Source organism: Palaemon carinicauda, chromosome 14 (assembly GCF_036898095.1).
Source record: "Palaemon carinicauda isolate YSFRI2023 chromosome 14, ASM3689809v2, whole genome shotgun sequence".
NCBI classification, from domain to species: Eukaryota; Metazoa; Arthropoda; class Malacostraca; order Decapoda; family Palaemonidae; genus Palaemon; species Palaemon carinicauda.
This window is the reverse complement of record NC_090738.1, coordinates 113,877,006-113,892,143: the sequence shown is the minus strand read 5'-3', so window position 1 is coordinate 113,892,143 and position 15,138 is coordinate 113,877,006. Positions and strand designations below refer to the sequence as shown.

Below are 15,138 nucleotides of genomic sequence, written 5' to 3'. Positions count from 1 at the left end.
AGTTTAAAAAGGAAGCATTGTAGGTATAATGCTTTACATGATATAATTTGGGTACTGAATCCAGTAAAGGGTAATTTATAAAGTATTATTTACTTTTAACCTACCAGGAGGGGGCAATCAGGACATTATAATAAAGACCTAGCAATGGAGAGTCTCCCACAAGCTAATGAGGTCCATACCTGAGTTCGTGACAAATTGGCTTCGGAAGAGGCCTTACTGGTTGGGGTTTTACATGGGGAACTTTGCATTTGTTTGAGGTAATCCTTGTCGTCAAATATTTTCTTGTCGCCACCGCCGGCTTTGTGCGTAACATTATTTAGTGAACCTACTTTACTGGAGGCCTTGTCCTTGAAGTCCAGCTTTTTTGTCTCAATCTGTAATGTAGTGCAAAGAAACGATGAGGAAGCTGTGGAGAAAAGCTTGGCAGATCATGGTACTTGCAGCTGGGAAGAAGCATCCTCATGCTAAGAAACAAACCATTACTTCAAATAATAATGCAAAATCAAATAATTCTTGTTGGTAAATAAAAAATAATAGTGATAAAACAATTCTACAAACATATCCAAAAAGAAAAAACACAACATTAAAGAATGGATGAAGAACTGAAGCTGAACAATATTGTATTGCTTGTTTAGTGCTGTGAAACCATAAACTACTCTTATGCTAAACTATTTTTCTTATCTACAAAATTACATATACAGTATCTGTGATAACATAGAAGGACAAGGTACTATTCATAACGAGTTATTATTTATGCCTAACATGATTGATACTACAAAAGCCTAAGTATAGCACTAGAGCACCATATGTGTTTCAAATGCTTTAATAAATCTTTTTTTTTTTTTTTCACATTCATGCCATGTATTCTACACTTCATGTTACAATTTTGTAGAAAGCAGTAAGGTTTTATACCACCATATTTACAGATATGCTATATATGATATACACTGCCATATTTTCAAGATGAGTACACATGATACTGGCAATCAAATCAAAATATAAATTTAATTGATTGCAGTTTCTTTTTATGCATTTATAGTATTTATAAAGTACAGTACAGTATATGTAAAATTTCCACCCAAAACGGTACAATGGGAGAAACTTAAACAGAACAGACTTTTTCCTATAATGATAAATATTATTTACTTTATAAACCAATAATTGTAATGGACGTAATTTTCAGGATACCCACTTTCTTTTCTTATGCCTAAGTGTTCATTATTACCATGAACTTTAAATACTTATGAATAAAATACCTACTAAGCTAGCATTATATCCGATAAGTTTCTCATGTTAAATTTTGTAATGAGATACTTTCCCTACTAAAAGTGTAAACATGAAGAATACTTCCTCTACAAACAGAGTAAAAGAAGGGTGAAAATACGGGGTAACATATACTTCTCTCCTCCCTTTTTTCCTATGTTGCAGATAATTTATGACTTTTCTTACCATTCCTGTAGACCAATACAAAACAAAAATTATGGCAAGTTGCGTTTTTAATGCGTTTCAAATGTTGAAGAAGTAAATTCATTTGCAAAATAAAATGCAAGGGAAATCTGACTCATTCTTGATTTTATTTTTGCAGTCATATTTAAAGGAGTTATGGCAAAGTTTTAGTTTAGAGATCTGTAGTATCATAAACATTACCCTCAAATTACTTTTTGTAAAAATTATGATGGATATGTTTTATCGCAGCCCCATCTCGAAAAGCAAAATACTTATTTTTCCCTGACTGTATATTAAAATGAAAATTAAGAATTATGTAAAGATTAATCATGAAAACTCAGTAACTTCCTTTGAGATAAAATATTGTACATAATCTACAATTCATCAGATATAAGAGCTAAAACCCTTAGTTTTAAAAGCACCAGAGAAAATAGTTTTATTTGAAAATAATTTTTTTTTCTTTTTACATCAAGACATTTTCCTTAACATGGAATGGCTGTAGAGAAAACAGCACTTCTGTGCAGAAAACTACCACAACATTAACTGCCTCTAGCTCCTACACACAAGACTTATCATCAGTGGTTCAAACACTACACACAAAATGATAAAAGGGAATTATCACATATGAGTTTGAAAGGAAGTAAGGACATACAAGCAGATAATCAAAGAATTTGGACCTGGGTATAAGACTGGGGGCCTTTCTGGGATTGTATGCAAGCATAATTGAGAAGTGAGAAGAAAGGGAAAATAAAAATGTTAAATGGTGGTGTGAGAGGATTCATTAAAGATGACAAGGGCAATTGCATTTTGCTAGTATTCTTTCACTTTGTATTTTTGGTTACAGCTATCAAAGTAACAAGCTTTTCAATGAGGTAGGGGGTTACCTCCATCCACTTATCAGCAAACCCTTTTTTTCATAAATGGTTATATATCTTGGAAGGAAAACGATTTATATGTAGTTTTAAAACATTATTCATACGAGATTACCAAAATTAATCTATCATAATGAAATTTCCTTCCTTAGGTGGAAGGTATCTTCACGTGCATGACTGATAATGTTCCAACAACCAACTGGAAAGCCAACTTCCCAGCGGCATACATAACGGATTTTGACATAGGAAAAATCTATTTTTGGGCTCGAGCCATGTCGTCCTGATGGAAGTTCCTTTCCGCAGCTTCCTACTGTATAATATTTCTGCGAGTGATATTACCAGAGAATTACCGTCAGGTATCACAGGGTTCTAAACCCCGGAACGACTATCCGAAGATATCGTGTATAATCAGGGACGTATCCGAAGATAACCATAGATATCTGCATCCCCAAATAGACTTTACCCAGTCTAATCAACTAAGGGGAAGGATAAGTGAGGAGCCGTTACATATCCTCTCTCCCTTAGGTGCCCGCGTTTGTCTCTGGAGCTCCATTCCTTTGTTCGCAGCTTAGATCTACTGTTGTTGTTTCGTTGTCTACTCTTTATCAGCTTTTTGGAAGTTTTTCTTCATATGATGGCTTCCTCTTCATCGTCTAAGTTGAGTACCAACCTTTCTTTACAGTTTACTTTAGCTGTAAGTGTTTTGGATCCCTACGGGGAAAGTTATTTAGCTCCTCACAGGAATATATTTTATGAACAAGAGCAGAGGATATTTCCTCCTGAGGAAAAGTAATGGCCACATAAAGTCGAGAAAAACTTCTTACATTGAGTAGACATAGAGGACCTATACCTTCCCTGTTTTGGTATATAGACTTGGTGAAGGTAAGTAAAGGGGGCGAAAGATGGTGGAAGAGGGATTGGAAGCTGGGGAAGTACATCACCACCGATTTGCCTTGCTTCTACATCAACTCTCAATCAAGACACTGACTGTTTCATTGGAAGACAGTGACAATGAGTCTAAACAGGTCTGGAAGTTACAGAGGTAAAAACAGGAACAGAATCAGAGAGGGGTCCTTTACTAGAAACCAGAGTCATCCAGCAATAGGAGAGGAGCTTTTGAAATAAAAAGTTAAAAAAGTTAAAGTTGCGGGTTTTAGGTCTCCCCTGAGACGATCTTTATCATCGCCTCGGGCGACCATAGTCAAATTCACTGCATCACAAGAAAGCTCCAATGGATAGGGCTTTGCAAAGCACAATGGATAGTGATTTTTGGGCCTAAATATTAAGAAATTGAATTACAGTATTAAATAAATGTACAGAAATTTGGTGCAGCAGAGAGACTGCTATGTATACAATTTGTTATTTTGTCAAAAAGAAAATACATAGTGTGCCGTAGATAACCTAAACAATCCCACATCTATAAGGAAAACTAAAAGTGGGATATTTGAGGAGAGTAGCTTGTTTTGCCCAGATGCTTTTGTGCAAGGTACACTATTGGCCGGTATAACAAACACAACCAAGCAGAGCACGCTGATCAGTAACCTGGCCAGTGATTGGCTGTCGCACCATAGGATCACTCTCGAGTATCCCACAGTTTAATTCTATGCATCCCAATACTTATGCAACATCACTCTGCATCTTTATGTGTAGTTTTTTTTTTTTTTTTTTTTTTTTTTTTTTTTTTTTTTTTTTTTTTTTTGGCTAAAACTGTGAATTGCTTTCAAACCCTACGATGCCAGCTAAACATTCTGCACCTTCTAAAGTTTCTGGCAGTGAACCCAAGCATTGGAGAAAGATGATTTAAGCAGAGAAAAATGTTTGCTGTAGTGGAGAATATGAAACTCCTTGACATGCTTGAGGAAAGGAGAAGTTATGCATACGTATGCCACCACTATGGAATCAACGAATCCATGGTTTGCTCTATCAAGAAGGACCAAAAGAATATAAGGACGTTGGCAAATGTCACTTTTAACAAGATAGCAAAAAGGGTGATATCTTCCGGTAACAGGGCCATCATAAGGATGAAGTTTGCATATCTTTAATGGTGACTCTTCTGATTTTAACATTTTAATTTACGTACATGTAAGGCTATAAAAATTAAGTTTCTGCTTAAAAAGTTCTTGAGAGTATATAACAGGTTTATCAGTGTGTTGGGAGGGTTTAAAAAAGCTGAAATCTATAAAGATAATAAAAAAATATGAAATGGTTAAAAAATTATACAGTACACTTCTGTATCTACTTTCAGCTATTGTGTAGGGGGGGGGGTTGGACTTAGAACGTAACACCCATAATAGCCAAGGGCTTACTGTATTTTGATAAAGCCAAAATAGCCTTTGTACACAATTCATACTTAATACTAAGTAAAACAAATCTCTTGTTCGTTTGTGACTATGAGCCGCACACAGTAAAACTCCGATTTACGTTGGTTCGGCAATACGTCTGTTCTGATGACTTTGTATCAGTCATCCTTAAATAGTAAATAGAAAAATAATATAAGCGTTACACTAATTTACGTAACCTTACATCTGTATCGACGTCAAACCATAATGATAGAAAATTGGAATAAAAAATTAATTTCATTTACAGGTATGAAATAAGCAGATTACATTCATAATAAAAATAATAAGTGGTATTGTATACATAGCATAAACAAAATATTTTAATTACCATGAAAGTAGGAACGAAAATATGTTCTATATCTGAAAACTTTGTTTTGATTCTCTTGAAGGCAAAGGACAGTACAGGTTCTAGAACTTTATCCCAGCTCAAAGGCCTGTTGCTTTGTTATAATGTAAAGCCGAACAATTATTTCATTAATAATTGTCAATAGTACAATGTGCTTAAAGCTTATATATGAACGTTGAAAAAACTGGTTAAGTAAATATCGCATTTAAAATTAATACTGTACACTGATTACAATATATTCACAAATAACTTATTTTTTATTGTTTCAGCTGGAAGACCCACATTTGCCTACACTCATTAGTTCTTTATAAGTTTTTTGCTGTGTTGTGTGTACGTGTTGAACTAATAATCCTTTTCTATCTTTGCAATCTTTGCATACAGCCAGCCCTCCTTATTCGTGGGGTTAAATAACAGAGAAAGGCGATGAAAGAGAGAATCCGCGAATACTTTCTGCCATGGGATGGGTTAACTCCTAACATACCAACTCACTGCTCCTGCCTATGTGTGGTCGACTGACACACTAAATACTGCCTAATATTGTATAAGTACAAACCTACATATATTACGTACAGTACAGTACCAACAAAACACTGTCCCAATAACACTCGCTGATATTGTAGTGTATATTACTGTATTCTGAAAAGAATTAATAAAGAAAGAGTAACTTGAAAAGTAGTTCACTATATTCATGTTACGCTTTAGATTTCTCAATAAAATGTCTGGTTTCCTAATATCATGATATCTTAAGCCCTCCAGAATATAAGCTTACATACCATTCATTTCATATCTTTTTTAACTCGTTATATAAAATACAGTAGGAAGTGATAAGAAAGTGAAATCTTTCAAAATGATTATAATTTTCGAATTTCAGTAAGTAAAATCCTATCATCATGATCATTCAAAATAATGTAAACACACCAGTCTTTGAGACATTCTCCGTAAAAATGAAAAGCACAGCTATGCTAATAAATGCTGCTGGTATTGCAACTTCAAAGCATATAAGAAAAATATATGTTAAATCAAAAGCTCACTGGCCTGGCCATGCACCAATTTCTGTATAATATATTCAGTAATATGAAATAGATTATAATTCCAATAAAAACTAACCAAAGCAAAACTATTCTTGAAATGCTGCTTCACAGCAAAATAAATTCAGTTTATAAGCTGTGCAGCACAGCCAAGAGAGCCAAATAAATACTAAATAAACAAAAAAAAAACATCATCAAATCAAGATTGGTGTTGATCTTTTCTTCCAGTATGCATAAATGCTACTATAAAAATACATAATATTTGTGTTAGACCAAGCGATCTGATTTAATTTGAATAAACTTTACAATAATAAAATGTGAAGATTTCTTGTTCTGTAAATGCAACCTATGTCAAGTTTAAAATATGACAATGGTTCAATCTGACAAAATATAGCACATGCTACAAGCAGTCTGTATATAAATTCAAAATTAAAATGTCTGAAAATATCTGTTTCATTGAAATAATAATTGTGAGAAAATACAGTGAAAGTGTTAGGCAAATTTCAGTTTACATATAAAAAAATTCAGACATGCTAACAAATCAAATGAGGAATATATGATATAGGGTAATATTTTCATATTAATATATCTTACCCCTATTCCTAATATAGTATTTAACAATACTAGGGGTTTTCCTCATTAATTGTCATACAGATGAAATAGATCTGCTTAATATTACCCTATTTTGTGCTTTTATCAGAAGATATTCTATTCCTAGTTCCATCAATTCAAATCGTGTAATGATGAAGCTTAGGTGAGAACTGATAAAGTTTTACGGTTATATTGTGAAATTAGGTTCTGCCATACCAGAAACAAGACTCCTCCTCAGATTTCTATTTCAGCAACTGTATGAAGGCTGTAGTGTAATTAGGAGAATAATTTACACGTCACCAGACTTTTATATTCCTTAGGTCAAAGATACCAAAAAGAATCACATAACCAATGCCTTCGGCTAACTCCAACTGGTTTGAGGTCTACTATATATTCAGAAATACAGGAAAGTCCAATGGAGAGTAATAATTTCCAATCTTAGTACTGACTAGATGGACTATGTATTCCAAGAAAAAAGGCCACTAAATCTTAAGAACTACAGGTGGAATATGGAAAAGATATGTGAAGCATCACAAAATTATTTGGAAGGATAAAATTGCGATTAGAAGAAAAATAAAGAACAAGCCATTAAACTTTACTTTCAGTAACACTTGCCAAAGTGCAAAACCCAAGGGGGCAAGAAAGAATGCCATGTTCAATGTATTACTTATACATTCTTTAAAGAAATTACTTTAAAAAAATGAAATTATTAAACTAACTTACAATTTTCACAGAATGAATTCCTGAATAATGGAACCCTCACAAAATTTCATAACAATATGGTGTTCACTTGGCCTTTTGGAATGTATTGGTAATAAACACAAGTTAAATTATTTCTAGTTCTTGTATACTGTATTGAAGTTTGCAGGAGGAGTACCCAAATGCCATTACATAGATCCTTGACTAAATCAGAAACCGAACAAATAGAAAGGAAGAATATATCCCTCAAAAACAATGACCCAGCCTCTTGTAAGGTTATCTAATTTAGAAAAAAAAACAAAGATAAAATTCCTAACCAATTCTGCTTAATGACCTCATATGGTTTGCCTCAATACAACATTGGTCAAAGCTGTACTTAAGCAATACTGTACAAGTACAGTAACTGCAACGATGCTTTGAGAGAAAAAATATCTAAAGGAAAGCTGTCAGGGTTATTCATTAGTCTAATTTCCTTTGACTTAACGGATTGATTTGATATAAACTGGTACAGTTATGTTAGGTTACGACCATACTTGAATGATAGCAAAACATATACAGTACTCTTTAGGAAATATATCACAAGTTATGGAAGTATAGTATCCATAGAAATATGATATGAAATCTATCATAAGTTATTATAGTACCCTTAGTACTGTAATATGAAAGGGACTTCTCAAAAATTCATCCAAAGTAATTGAGAACTTAAAATGTCAGCAATTTGCAAAAAAGAAGTTATGAGTGGCTGTCATCAAAAAGTACAGATCAATTGGAACTTAAAATGAAAGGAGAAATATGTATAATCTGTTCAAGAGATAAAGGATCCCAATTAAACAAAATTATTTTGAGCTAAAGCCATATGGAGGAAATAAAATACCCCAATTTAAGATCTAGTTAAAAATTACATTATTGGAAAAGGAGGTATGAAGTATTAGTAACATACAGTATTGCATACCCGTACCTCTTGTTCCTCATGAAACACAGTATACACTATATGAAATAAGTATACGTGTACTATATCCTTCATCACTTAATTGCTGTACAGGACTGGTTGTAACTTAAGTGCATTACAGGCAGAAGAAAAAATTTTGAGCTTGAATCCCAAAAATAGCCGATCAAATAATATTTTCGGGACTTGAATCCCAGGAATAGCCGATCAAATAATATATTCAGTACACTACTTTTCTGACTATTATACCATTTACAGTAGATACACAAGTGAGGTTAGCACGGGACAAATTTGTCACCCCACATAAAATATGAATAAGGTTATCCTTGCTATATAAATTACAATAATTAATAAAACATAACATTTAATGTAACACTCACCAATAAATGGAAAAGTTACAGTACTCCCCCGATGGCCACTTTGATGTTGTGGAGAGGGGACTTGAGTAGTGCAATGAAGAAATGAGCGGTGGTGGTGGGGTGGCGTTTCTTACCCCCAGATGGTCTTACCTTACCAGCAAACTCAGTTTATAGATTCAAACACAGACTGGTCCTCTTCTTAATCTCCTCTTCTTCCTCTTTCACAACGGACCTTTTATTGATGATTCTCGCAAGGGTGTGGACCATCCGATTAGGTTAACCTTCTTCATTACTTGATTACATTTCCAAACTTTCTTTTCCCATCCAGAAATATTCTGGTAACTGGATGCTATTTGAGAGATATGTTTGAACCCAGTCCATTGGTGGAAAATACTGCTTGGTCTCTACATACTGCCAGAGCAAAATTCTCAACGGCAGAGGAAAATGTACAATGAGGAGTATGTACAGAATTGCATATTTCACTTCTTCCAGTGCACATAAAGGGTGACTTTGTCAGCCCCAATCTTTTTGGGATAAAATTACTGTATAGAGAACCTATTTGTTTGGGTTATCAAGGTCCACTTTAGCTCAGATCCAAAGCCCTATGCATGTAAATGATATAAAAAAAAAACAAGTCCAAAAAAAATCCTGAGGATTGTTAATGACTGAAATGATAAAAGAAAAGGGATTTTGACGAAGGAAAAATCTATTTCTGGGGAGAGACCTGTGACGGCCGGTGAAAAAGTCCTTCTTTCTACTTTTTCTGATATAAATCTTCCAAATATACCAGAGAAAATTAAAAGCATGGAATGCAGAGGTTACTACCCTCGCGCGAGCACTTCGTGAGTGTCGTGTATACATCAGGGGCGTGTGAAAACCACTATTCACAGGCTGTCTTCCATTTAGATAACTCCTCCATCAAAGGGAAGGGCCGTAACAAAGACCCCAGAAACCACACTTGGACCACGCCACGTCACCCACACGAACGCCTTCTAGGTCATCCTTCTGTTTTGGACTTGCCCGCAAAGTTGAGATTTTTTTGCCATGTGTTTTTCGAAGTGTTTGTCGTTAATTTAACATGACTGACGTTGCTACTTCACCTTTACCAATGTTAAGTACCATAGTTTGTTTTGACAGCTTATTGCAGTACCGGGCATTTGTTCTGTTTCCAGTATTGTGGCAAATTAGACTTAGCCTGGAATTCATGTATGAAAGACGAATAAACTTTGACAAGGACCTACTCGATTTTTTATGGAACATACTCTCAGAAATGAACCAACTATTAGTATGAAGGTGAAGATACCTAGAACTAATAATGATCACTTTTGATAGTTCATATGTTCCTTCTCACTTTATATGAAAATGGAAGGGTACCGATGCAAACTTTCTATACCAAATCTCTGCAATACTTTGATTTTTTTAAGTTTGGTCAACCACCTTGCGAGAGCAAAACCAGTAAATTAGCAATAATTGTTCAGATTCTGAATATTATATTACTCCAAAGTGTAATAAATGCTAGCAGGACCATAAGGTTCATCCTCTCCCCCACAACAATCTTTGTGGGATTACCTGACTCCTCTGAGAGAGATACAGTCATTTGGTTCACATACTTAGCTTGCAAGGGTTAAGGATTGATTGATTTGAAGTTCTCCGGCATCACAGGGGTTAAAGAACATGCCTATGAGGCTGATGATATACGTCCAAAGGTAGACACTTTTCCAGTTGAAAAGTGTTTTCCTCTTTTTTCCCCCAGTACCCATACTCTATGTTAAATTGTGGACAAAATCTGTCCCTGAGGTGATATATCATGCACAGAGACAGGTTCCAGAGAGACAAAGAATTTGCTTATCTTCCTCTCTACCTATGGAAGATCTGTGCATTCCTTTCAAAAAGAGATATAAGGCTCTCAACATAGGAGAAAGTAACTTCCACAGAGTAGCTACATCAGCAAAACCAAAGGAATCAAGTACCTTGAACAGAAAAGGCACAAAGGCTGTGCTACTTTCCAATATACGGCAAATAACTCAATAGAAAATAATATAATCAAAGGTGATAATAAAGGTTAAGCAAGAGATCTATTTTTCCACCGGAAATAAGAGGTAACCTACTCAGAAGAGCTTGACTAATATTCCTAATCTGAAAACCATTCGACCTTCCAATAAGAAATAATGGCCTTCAAATCCCCCTAATGGAAGAAATAGTATAATTCTAATAAGGCTATATACTGTACACATGAATGTCGTTCATAGATGTTTATTAAAGAGTGGAGGTGGGAGACAGGTACTAATTAATAACCGTCATACAGATCCAACAATAAAACATATTTCAACTGACTTTCCTCTTTATAATTAAGGGAAAAGAGCCAAATTACTTCATGGAAACTTTAGAAGTGAGACACTCAATATGTGATAATTTTAATATCTATAACCTGGAATCATACTAACACTTGGTTCTTTACCACAAACTCTATCACCTAATTTAGAATTAGGCTTGAAATTTATCTAGTAACATACTTCGTTAACTGGTTGACCAGTTTTGCGAAGCTATTACTTACACTGCATTATCATGGAATGTGTGGCCTATGTACATCATTTTATTGGTAGCATGAATAAGTATATGTAAGGTACAAATGTAGAAGAAATCATGTAAAAACCCCTTTTTATTCCAAAATCTCTCTGACTATGCAATACAAGGGCAAGTGGAATATTATTAAACCATTCCCATGATTTTATTCAGATGGAGGAGGATGGGTGAAAGAACATGATAAATCAAAACCTAACTAGAGATTAATCCTGTTGAGATACATATGGTTAACTGAATAAATTATTGACTACCAAATATGATCTATACAGACTACGGTATGTGTTTTTATCAATACATTTTTCCAGTTTTAGCTTCAGCCCAGTTCATGATTCTTCCTTGGAGTGTATGGCTCCAATATTTAGTCAAGGAATGGGGTTGGTAGCTGTACTGCTGCCCTTTCTACACACGGCCATAAAATTATATGCCATGATCCTCTAGTCTTCAGTGGCAGCCACTTATCCCAGACTGCTCACTGCCAATGTTGCTTAGTCTTACTGACAGGTATGCCTGTACTACAGGAACCACATAGTAACATACATCCACAGGAGGAGTGAAAAGGAGTTAGGGCTAAGGACATTAAAGTAGTCTCTGATCAGTGAGAAAAATCTAAGGATAGTATCACCAAGTCAGTATCTAAGAAGGCATGTATGAAGAAGGAAAAACATCAAGTGCCCAAGTTTAGTGAGGTGGAAAATACTTTGAAATGCAGGTACAGGACAGAGATAACTGTAGCAATATATAGGAGGATAAGTATTGCAGTCAAGGACAAATAGGTTAGAAATAGTGGGAAATATTGATGAATTTCGGTGGTAAATTTGAGGAAGTACATAAAGGGAAAACATATATTGAAGGAATGCAGAAAGGTTAAAGAGAAAATGAATCCTAGAAAAAAAAAATATGAAAATTGAAAGACACGGGCAGTTTCAAGTCATTAGAGGGAGAATTTTAGAGTTGTTGAGTGTGAGGGATAGAATAAAGATAGCTGAAGGATGCAAGAAGGGAGTTAATGTTAACTTGAGAATACCATAGAATTGGACAGCTGAATATGTAAGGACAAATAATTGATAAATGGAAAAGAAAAGGAGCTGATCAGAATACAAGTGAGATAATATGGTACAGCAGTAATAACGTGGCTGACGAGGGTGTGAAAAGTATGCAGATAGAAGAGAAATTTTATAAATGATAATGAAAGGATGAGAAGAATCATTGTTTTTTGTATTTAGGAAAAATTAAGTTATGTGTAACTATGTGTAAATAAGACAAGGCTGTGTATTTCCCTGTGGGTGCTTAATATACAAAAGGGATTTTGACGAAGGAAAAATCTATTTCTGGGCGAGAGACCTGTGCCGCCCATTTTCATAGCAGTTTTTACCTTAGAAATTATGTAAAAGGAGCATTTCACGGAGCGGCACAGGTAGAGCCCAGAAATGAATAGTAACAAAAAATATTTTGAAGATATAGGTGCAAAGTTGCAGCACATGAGAGGGAGTCTGGAATGGAAGGTATAGTTGTTGATATTTGCAGATGAAGTAGTTTTGAGTGTAACAATGAAGAGAAGTTCCAGAGAATAGTGAAATTTTGAGTGTTGCTAATAGATAGTTGAAAAGGATATTATAAACTGGATAACAAGAAGAAAAAGCTGTGAATATCAGTATGGATGGTGGTGGCATAGAATGAGTTAATTAGTTTAAGCATTAGGAAGAGAATTTATAGATTAATAAGATAAAAAAAAGAAAGTGCTCTTAGTATGGGATGTACAGGTACATGTACTGTATAAATTATGAAATATTTAATGCAAATTACCCTACCTATTTAACACACATGGCTTTACGCATCAGCTGTATACTCAAAATTTCTTCTTAAATAACAAAAGATATATATTTATCCCCTTTTGCAATGATAAAAACTACAATTTTTATTCTAAACGAGCAATGAACAAGCCTGACTGCTAACGCACTGGAAAATACTTTCAAGCATAACTTCACTTAGCAAAAGGGATCATCATTACTTGGTAATAAAGAACGCTTATATTCATTAAAACAACCAAAAGGCAGTCTAAAAAGCAGAGCAAAGCATTCTTTTACTCTTAAGTCTGATAGTGAAATTTTTCAATTTTGATGGGCACAAAGTTTTTATTTAACTACTGCAACTAAAAATATGGAAAGCATTTTTCTATAAGAAAATATTCTAATTACAAAGGACCTAATAGCATAAAGCATTTTTTTGTGCCCTTCCTTCTAACTGTTTTCCTATGAGAAAAATGAAAAGTAAAAATTTTATAATTTTGATTTCCTGCCACAAGGAATACAAGGAAAAAAAAAGTTGTGATCTATAGACAAACTATAGTTTATTCTATGGGTTGTTTGTGGCATTTTAAAATAATAAACTTCACATACAGACACTGCCTGGGGATTTCTATGAGGTCAAGTAAGTCTAAAAGGCCAACAAAGTATAGGTATGGTCCTACTAATAGTAAAAAAGATAGTAGTACCAAAAACATCTAGATCCTCATCTACAACAACAATCTATACACCTTAACTCTACACTGAGTGCAAAGTCATACCGGTAACAATAATATTAAATCACTAGCCAATTTTTTGCTTATGAAATAATTGAAATGTTCCTATGGGTTTTTAGACGCTATGCAATGACATATCAAATTTAATCCTATTTTTGACAATGAAACCTACAAGGAAATTTGTATATTGCTATTGTTCACAGGATTGTTTTGCAACAAAACCACTATTAAAATGTGAAATTGGTAGCTCTTGCCAGTGTAAGTGTAATCATTCCATTAAAAGCCAAACATTTGGAGGTTTACTGTTCAATCATAGGGTTTGTAAAGCAAAACAAATATTTTACACCAAATTTGAAGTCACTCCTAGATCAATCTGCTTTGGACAACTGAACTATACTGTTTGTAATGTTCTATATATGATCTAGGTGATTTTCTTAACGAGTTATCATCATCATCAAACAACAAATAATTTTCAAAAGCAATTTTTAACAGCGCTAAAAGCCGAAATCACTCATTTTCAAATAAAAAATCTTGAATAAAAGTGAATACACGCGATGCTTAAGCTGCAAAATTTCCAGCAGCCATCTATAAATCTAACAAATACTGTACCATCTAATTCATAATACCTTTTACCTCTAGGAGAGAAGTATTCCAAGGTGTGAGTATGAGAACATGCAGATCTAGACTTCCATGTTGGTTTTACTCACCATGAATAGCTTTTTGTACAGTAATTCTTGGCACCAAAGTTGACTCGCCTAAAAGCTGTCAATTTAAACCATCTACTGTACTGTACTATAATCAAAGCAGTGCAAATGGCAGAACACATTTAATTTGTCACTTTCAGAAGAAAAACTTACTTTCTCCACTGACTTTGCCTTTTCACTCTTCTTTGGCTGCCAAAGAAATATGGTGGCAAAACAATATTTTATTATAGGAATACATAACTCTGTAATGATTACTTTGCTGCTTGTGGTTAAGAGCCACATTTACAGAATATTTTCTGATATACTGTGTTAATATTAGAGAGCTGTATTATTTTCGAGACTTGAGAAGTCTAACGTCCTGAACAAAGTTGTGTATTTTACGCAGATGTTTTTGATTACGTAAATTTACTTTTGCTCTTGCGAATATGAAATTCCTTAGGATGAATATATCCAGAATATTTTGGAATTAATCGTATCCAAAATTTTCTTGAATGACTAAGAAAGCAACAATTTCAAAAGAACTTATGTAATTTTCAAGGTAAAGAACCCTTTAAATTTAGGTTTACTTTAAATCTAATAGTAATACAGTATATCAAACAGTAGTTTGAAAATACAAACAGTTATTCTGTGATCATGGCTCAAGTTTTATGTATTGATTACCAGTTAATCAAATTACTACTTAACATGACATGGTACAATTGTGTCCA

At 34.1% G+C, this 15,138-nt stretch overlaps 1 protein-coding gene across 5 annotated transcripts in view; it reads right to left on the bottom strand.

Annotated features, from left to right (window-relative positions):
• LOC137653624 (axoneme-associated protein mst101(2)-like) overlaps positions 1-15,138 on the bottom strand; it is a 64,581-nt gene that overhangs the window by 15,597 nt on the left and 33,846 nt on the right. For 3 of the 5 annotated variants that reach the window (XM_068387186.1, XM_068387187.1, XM_068387189.1), the window contains 2 exons: positions 14,585-14,620; positions 180-374 (listed from right to left, as the gene is read on the bottom strand). In XM_068387186.1, the coding sequence (XP_068243287.1) occupies positions 180-374; positions 14,585-14,620 (231 nt within the window). The remainder of the gene's footprint in view (positions 1-179; positions 375-14,584; positions 14,621-15,138) is intronic. The other 2 variants (XM_068387190.1, XM_068387188.1) reach the window with 2 other exon arrangements.